General features: G+C 43.5%; 1 protein-coding gene across 1 annotated transcript; it reads right to left on the bottom strand.

The window, feature by feature from the left end:
* Window positions 1-830: 830 nt before the first annotated feature.
* LOC306819537 (melanin-concentrating hormone receptor 1-like) lies at window positions 831-2,603 on the bottom strand. Its single transcript, XM_079373351.1, is given in 4 exon segments — window positions 831-1,026; window positions 1,028-1,308; window positions 1,310-1,923; window positions 2,297-2,603. Coding segments are annotated over 4 exon segments (1,065 nt in total). The 5' UTR covers window positions 2,331-2,603; the 3' UTR covers window positions 831-890.
* Window positions 2,604-8,457: the final 5,854 nt, after the last annotated feature.

Raw genomic sequence — 8,457 nt, 5'->3', positions numbered from 1 at the left:
AAAACTCGTGTTTCACGGTCACGCGGACACGAGCGGGGAGGAGGCGTGCACGCGGTTATTTATAACATCAGCACGTTGTTTGAAGTCACGTCAGCCTCGAGTTTAACACTGAACTTTTTAAATCCCACTTAGAGACCGAATCCATGTGAGAGATGAAACGCTGCTTTCTGAACGTTAACTGAACTGACTCTGTGTCGAGCACGTGGCGCTCGAGTTATTCTGGAAGGTTCCTTTCACAGAACGGCGGCCTTTAATTCTCACGTCTTCTTTTTAATGAACAGGGCGGGATAGAAATCATCGACTGGCTGTGACGTCTCGATGCTGTGATCTATTTTTTGAACTCAACACTCAAATATGTCTTCGCTGCTTCAGGTGTCAGTTCATGATTTCACAGCGTGCGTGACTTTAACGCATCTCATTGCACGCCATTAGTGAGGACGTAACCCGCCATGATGTGGACGATGCAGCTGACCATCAACGAGTCCAGAAGAATCATTTTAATCTGAATCATCAGCGCAGAATGGTGTCGGTGTCTGTCAGTAATTCGGTGTTATTTCCATCAAGATACTCGGGGGGTGAACTGCCTCTCTTAATGATCCTACAAATGGAAACAGCATTTAACACATCAGTAGAGATGAAGCTGCAGCAGCCACCTAATAACAGTTCAGTAACATGTGATGCCTGAAGTTTGTTTGTTTACTTTTTATTAGTAAAGGGAGCATGAGTACAATGTTAAACAACATTAATGTTATTTGATGTATTGCACCAGAGTTAGCTCAGAGCTGCAGGTCATAATTAAAAACAAAGTATAAAACATGTCTGTAACAAACACAGCAGATTATCAACACACACACACACACACACACTTAAATGTATGAATTGAATGAAGATCAGTTTTGGAAGTTGGAGGGCAGGTTTGGACTAAGCTTCAGCTCTCTGGGTGACTGCAGGTGGGGCGTGCGAGTGTTGTCTGGCGCCACCCTCAGGCTCACGCTGCCGTCAGCGAGAGCGGGGGCGACCCCGCTCTCGCTGAGTCGGCCTGATTGCAACACTGAACTTCCTTTTGAAGGTTTCGCTCAACACGATGTAAATAAAGGGGTTGATGCAGCTGTTGGCGTCGCCCAGACTGATTGCAATGTTGTAGGCGTACATGAAGGCGAAGGTGGGTCTCTGCACGCCGAGGTGGGCCAGCTGGAGGATGTAATAAGGGGCCCAGCAGGTGAAGAAGGCCAGGCATATGGCCACCGCCATGCGGGTCACCTTCTTCGTCCTCACCCTCAGACTGCACGGAGGCAAAGGGGCGACTGTAAGCCGACATGTTCTGCAGGATCTTAAAAAAGACCCCGCAGATGAGCACCCAAGGGAGGGCGAAGGCCAGGAAGAACTGGTAGAGGGTGAACCAGTAGGTACCAGTGGCCAGGTTGGGCAGCAGGAGGGCACAGCCGACCGAGCCGTCCTTGAGGGGCATGAGTCCCGTGTACATCCAGACCGGAGTGATGGAGACCAGAGAGAAGATCCAGACCAGAGCCACTGCCGCCCGGGCCACACAGGGGGTCCTCACGTGCTTGAAGCGGATGGGGTGCACCGTTGCCAGGTAACGATCCAGAGTCATCACAGTCAGGATGTAAGTGCTGACCATCTGGCTGTTGGAGTCGAGCGCGGTGATGACGGTGCACATGGTGGCACCGAAGCACCAGGAGCTGTTTCCCACCAGCTGGTGGATGAGGAAGAGCATGCCGAGCAGAAACGGGAGGTCCACCGTGGACAAGCTGAAGATGAAGATGTCCGGCGCCGTCTGCTGAGAACACAGCTTGGTCTTCTTCACGATGGTGTAGATGACGATGGAGTTCCCCAAGAGCCCGAAGAAGCAGATGACACCGAAGATGCTGAGCATGAGCATGTTATCGTAGTGTTGCTCATCTTCTGTCAAAAGGGATAAAAACACAAAAGTTTTGATCAGTTATCACATCCTGCTGCATGTCCTATAAATATCTCTAATTCCATTTCATGTTTCAGCCTCCAGATTTGACAAAACAAAGGAGAAAACATTTATTTTGAATGGTGCATATTTAACATTCAGTATTTGTATACATGCACACAGTGCTTGTTAAGTCAGTTAGTGTGCTCATCAGATTTCATGTGAAGGATGTTAGGCACTCTCACCTGCTTCTGTGAGGGATAGTGCAAAGAGTTGTTGTGCAGTAAATTAGACAGTGATAACAGTGATCGTGCATTTGTCACACCTGACTTACAATCTTACATTTATTTAGTAGAGAAGAGGGGACCAACAACAAACCTTTCTGTAGACTGTCAGGTGAAGTGGAGTCCATCCTGACCCTCCTCTCTTAGCAAACACAAACTAACTTTAAAACAGCTTCAGCTCCAGAAGAAGACTCGAGTTGTTCTAAACACATTGTGGTGTCCAGACATATTCCAGCAGAGATGAAACACCTCGCGCATGTGTGTCACATCCTTTCCATTCAATGCACGCGACATCCAAAAAAATCGACGTGACAAACTCGTCTTTCACAAAACAGCTTCTGACTGAGGGCCCTCAAACCTTCAGTGTGTGCTGCTCAGACACACACAGGTGTGTGAGGTTCCCGTGTCCCTGGTCTCCACACAATAAAACCTCTTCTCTCTCACGTGCAGTTCACACCTCTGACGCTCCTTCACTCAAGGTAAGATTTCTCCACCAGGTGGCAGTATTGTCAACCTTTTCACGCCGCTCGGGTCAGCGTCAGAAGCAGATGTTCAAGAAATAAAACTAAGAGAAATTCAGCAAATATTTGACAATTAATGGATTCACGAGTGGGAGAAAGGTGACAGCAGATTCACCTAAAGCTGGAAGAAGTCCGTGGAGAGGACAAGGACTTCATGTCTGTGAATGAAACTTCTTTTTTTATCAAGAGGTCAAAAAGCTCCAGCAACTCTTGTGGTATGAAGTTCATCTTTATAAACTTTATTAGACCTACATGTTTCTGCTTGAGGTCTCTATCAAGGTCCTCAGCTGATCTAACAAAGAACCAGCTCCCAGCATTTTCTGGCTCCTGAGTTTAATATTTATTTTGGGTCTTTTTATGCATTTAATTTAGAGATAGGACAGTGGATGGATGGATGGATGGATGGATGGATAGATGGATAGATAGATAGATGGATAGATGTCCAACAGAAAAAAACACTCCTAATAATAAAATATGTTAATGTCAGATGTACTTTATCGAAACCTGTTATCTAAACTACATTGTGCAATAGGTGATATAAAGTCCACAATGTAAAAGTAAAAGTAAGTCAAAGTATGACATCACATAATAGTGCACTACAGTACGTGTTCATACACAAAGTTGTATACAAATTAGTATGTAAATGTGTTTATAATACATTACTATGTTTACATTTGTGCAGGTATAGATAGTGAGAGAAAGTTTGCATAGGTCGGTGTTACGGTAAAACGAGTGACCGTGTTAACTGGTGACTTTCAGCCAAATGAGTTTGGTTGTCGTAGTTAAAACAGTTGTTAAAGCCACAGGTCTGGACTGGACCCCGATTCGTACTCTAACTTTTTGATTGGAAAAGTATTCCAGACAGCCGTTTATGTTTGACATATCTTATTAGTATATTTGACTAAACGTATTCTTTACGACACTTCAACTGATGTTGCGGCGACAACCGCAGACCATCCAGCTGACAGGAACCAGATAACACGGTCACACATTACACCGATACAGCAACCTCTTAGCATTAGATACTACTTCAACAACGAATAATAGTGGGAGATAATTAAAGCCAGTTGTAGAGGCAGTTGTGTGGTGGGTTTGGCGGGGCAGTGGGGCAAACTGACGGGGAGGAGCTCCAGTCACAGCGGCAGGCAGACCCTCCCAGATCCGAGCGAGGAAACGGAAACAAGCGTCGTAAAGCTGATGCTAGCAACAGCAGCTACATTCAGGCTCGTAGGACGGGGTGTAAGCTCACACAGTTTGCTGCCTCTTCAGAGGAAACAGGGAGTGGATAATCACACGACAGGAGGTTTTTGTTTGCTACTGTTACGGCTTTAAAACGGAATCTCTCGAGTGGTGAGTTTTCTTCATCCTTTCTCTTCACGTAAAACTTGTGTGTGTGTGTTTTTTTCTTTTCGAGACGCAGGCTAGTCAAGTTCAGTAACGTTAGCTGAGCTAGCAACAACAGCCTGCGCTATGAAAAAAAAGGTGTTTTCTTCCTTTACACATTTGCCAACGTGAAGCCAGCGTACAGGCCTCTAATGTTCATAAAGCGATGACTCTGATGTGAAGAAAAGACTCGTGTTGAGTAATGTCGTGGTGGGGTTTCATGTTTGTGTAAATTGACGGCGTTAAAGTTTGAAAATCACACAGCAGCGCAGTTATTGTTATCTGACCGTTAGCCGGGCAATGCTAGCTCGAGCGCTTTAGAATGCTGGCTGTGATGTTAGCTCGAGCGCTTTAGAATGCTGGCTGTGATGTTAGCTCGAGCGCTTTAGAATGCTGGCTGTGATGTTAGCTCGAGCGCTTTAGAATGCTGGCTGTGATCAGACATAGATGTTAGCTCGAGCGCTTTAGAATGCTGGCTGTGATGTTAGCTCGAGCGCTTTTGAATGCTGGCTGTGATGTTAGCTCGAGCGGATTCGATGCGATGGAAGGAAGTCGTTAAAAAAGCGATTTCTTTTTAAATGAGCAACTTGTGGCTTCTCTTTGTTAAACATGACCTTTAAAAACACCAAATCAAGACTGCAAAACACAGAGTAAATGTTGCAGCTTGCCCCCTTAAGAATTGAGCTTCCTCTTCCATCTGTTTTGGCTGTGCTGGCGTTGCTTTTCTCATCGGTGATGTTCTCTTTTTGTGGATCGTTTCAGTGGACGTGTAGAAGAGTTGTTGTTGTTGTGATTGTAAACAATGACTGCAGTCACAGGTTAGGGCTAGCTATGACCAACCAGCTGTTCTAGAAAAGGCTTCCCCGCATCTTCTGCCCCTGTCAATAATTATAAAAACTTATTTTACTTTGTCACTTAGACTCTATCTATACCTGACACAGGCTCACGACGCTTAACAAATTAAAATAAATGTGTGTATATGTATATATATATATATATATATATATACATATATATAGAGAGGGATATAACTATGAACTCAACTCACGATGAGATCCCAGGGTTCATAATACAATTCTTTCACAATTTATTTTTCAAAATGAAGCAGTAGATGATGAGTGAAACAGATTCCTTTATGGGCTGCTAATCTCCTTGTCAGTGTGGTTTGGCCTTTTAATATGTTTTTCCCCCTCTAAACAAGGGGAGGTGATTGGAGCTTCTCCTTGTGCTGTCGATTAAATGCTGCATCATGTTGGTTGTTCTGTAGTTCCTCGTATTCTTGTAATATATCACGATTTCAAGACTAATCTTCAATTCCCTAGCGGTAGTATAATTTAAAAGCAGCGAGGTACATATATAAAACCCTGTATTTGTGACACACATCCATGATGCAGATGTATATAAATAAAACCTGCTTTATTTACATCACACACCATGTTGACAATGTCTACACATCTGCATTTTCATGTATGCATTCATCACCATAAATGCCAATTTGATCAATGCGTATCCATGCACCCACGTTCACTTTAAGCCCTGCATACCCACATACAGACGGGCAAACACACGCATGCAAAAACACACGCATACATGGATGTTGTGTGCGTTTGTAAAGGGGACAGTTTCTATCAAACGAAGAGTGGTCCAGAAAACTCAAACAGGAGGGCGAGGACAAAATGCCAAAAGATCAACCAGAATAAATTCAAACGAAGGATTAAAAGAGGAAACGATGAGAACAAAAAGGCTGTAATATTAAAGAAATACAATAGAAGAGTACAGTAACAGTAAGATTAACGAATATAAGAAGATTAAAGATTATAGTAAGACAACATCCCTTCACAGAAAAGAAAAACAAAATGAAGATGTATAAAGGAAGGATTAGTAGGTAAATAAAAGCTATGAACAAAGGTTAAAGCATGATACGATTAACCAGAGTGGTATTAGAAATGATCGTTAGCAGTTTTGGTCTCTGTCCTTCAGATTTTACAGCCTGATTGGACGCAGAGCTCCTTATTAGTGTGAGCCGCTCAGATCTACACAGTCGTAAATCAGCAAACAACTTAACAAGATAACTTAGCTTCATCCATTTAACTCGACTGGAGGTTTAGCCGGTGTATCACTGTCAGCTCGGATTAAGACGCCTAGTGACTCCTCTGTGCTTGGGCCAGGTGGTTGGCCGTCAAAGTGTCGGGAGCCTTCGATTTGTAGTGAACTTTGCATCCATTGGCTTTTTGTCCTTCTATGAATGTTGTACAGTGCAGCTGGCGTTAAGCCCTGTTCATGTAGGTTAACCTGTGAATGTTTAACTTCGATACGAGTGAAATGAAAAGTACTGATTTCTGCTGTAACAAAGGTAGAAGTGGTATGTACACGATTTTGGGTAATTTCACGTCATCAGTTATTTAAAATGTGCAGACAAGCTCCTGCGCACTGTCTGAATTTCACGGGAATCATTGTGCAATGTGGACGGCGGGCAATTTTTGTGCAATTCATTACTGTTTTAAGCACCTGTCTTATGAAATGGATGTCTTTTTTTTTGTTTTTTAGGGGCGGGGCTTTTTAGCTAGAGACACCGTGGATACAGTCAGAAGTTGGAAAGAGAGAGAGAGTGTGTGTGTGTGTGTGTGTGTGTGAGAGTGTGTGTGTGTGGGGGGAAATGAGCCACAGTTTGGAATTTACTCGATCTTGTCTCGCTCTCAGACTGGGCAGATTGGATTTTAAATCAAGACCACCGCTCTCTTAAAGAACCAATATCATATTTTATTTAAGTACTTATTTTTTAAGTAGTTATTTTAGCCTTGTTTTTTTTCTTTCGCACCTATACACCAAAACAAATCCTCGTACATGTAAATGTCCTTGGCTATAAAAACTGATTCTGATCCCTAAATGTCTTGGTCTTGTCTCTGTCTTGGAGTGCTTTGGTCTTGGTGGTCCTGGTTAGTGTACTATTGATTACAACACTACCTGACATATGAACTATGCTTGCTGTTTTGTTCTTATAAAATATATTTCAGTGTGATCAAGTCTCACCTTGTGTCTTGTTTGCAGGTACCTCACTGTAACCTTTATGTGAGGCCCGAGCCCTGAAAGAGCGGGTCACAGACGGGAGGAGAGACTCGGGAGAAGAGCACCTGGCCACAGAAGCCTGGATACGTGTTTTTATTTTTTATTCGCTCCCTGAAACGCAGCCGCAGCAAAGCAGTTTATCAGCGCACAGCAACAAACATGGAGGCCATTGCCAAATACGATTTCAACGCTACCGCTGACGATGAGCTTAGTTTCAAGCGTGGAGAGGTCCTAAAGGTAAGAGACGACTCTTCGATCATTGGAGGTCGAGGCATGTCTGCATTACTCATAATTATGCAACACTGGGTTTATTTCCTGTGTAGTTAATCATATTCTGTCTTGTATTAAATCAGAGTGGCAGCAACAGGAGAGAGAGAAGGAGTTTCAGGAGTAGGATTAAAATCCTCATCCAAATTAGAGTTTTGAGAATTGTTATGTGTCCTGTGTTGAGATATCTATAGTCCACTCGATCTATGTTTCCTGTAAACTTAAAGAGTACAACCAGGCTCCGGAGGCTTCAGCTGTAGCCTGAAGTCCTAAGATGACGTGTGGTGCACACGGGTTGAGACATGGAGCAACAGAAAAACGAAGCGTTTGAATCTCAGCTGCGGCTGCTGGATGTACGATGATGAGTTCAGAAGGTCCACAGTGATCGACGAGGCTAAAGATGTTGTTGTTTTTTGTTCCATTAGGATCCATCTACAGTAAAGTGCTCTCGGTGAAACCCAGATCTGCACAAACCAGAGGCTTATTTAAAGCCCTTTACTGCTTTCTGGTTGCCTGAAAAGCATTTGTGTCAGTCACGACCTTGATGAGACGGCCAAGATATTAGAAAGCGCATGCTGCATTTTTTTTTTTTTTTCTGGGAAGTGATTCTCTTTGGATTTAAACTCAATCATCATCATCATAATCCGTTTGTAGTCAAGGCAGGAAGAAGCGACCGTGCAGACAAAGAATGCAAACAGTCACATCGTCTTATTTTCTGCAAAAATGTTTGTAGCTAAATATTGACATTTGAACGTCCCTCGAGCATGCGTGACTTTAAGAGGATCTTTCAGGTCAGTCTCTGTTAGACTTAAAAAGATGCTGTGAGTGGAGATGTTTCTCAGAAACCTCGGTCCTGTGCTGCTGGCTGATAACGGAGGGAATAAATAGCCTCTTTGTGAAAGATACATTTTTAAAAGAGCACACAGCTTTGTGTTTGTTTTTTTCACTGTAACCTGTCGCCCTGTTTTTGATCATCACAGGAAACAGCCAGACATGCAGGTAGACTAACACCTGAACA

This window comes from Symphodus melops (assembly GCF_947650265.1).
Source record: "Symphodus melops genome assembly, contig: scaffold_381, whole genome shotgun sequence".
Taxonomy (NCBI): Eukaryota; Metazoa; Chordata; class Actinopteri; order Labriformes; family Labridae; genus Symphodus; species Symphodus melops.
This window is presented reverse-complemented; position numbering and strand designations above follow the sequence as displayed.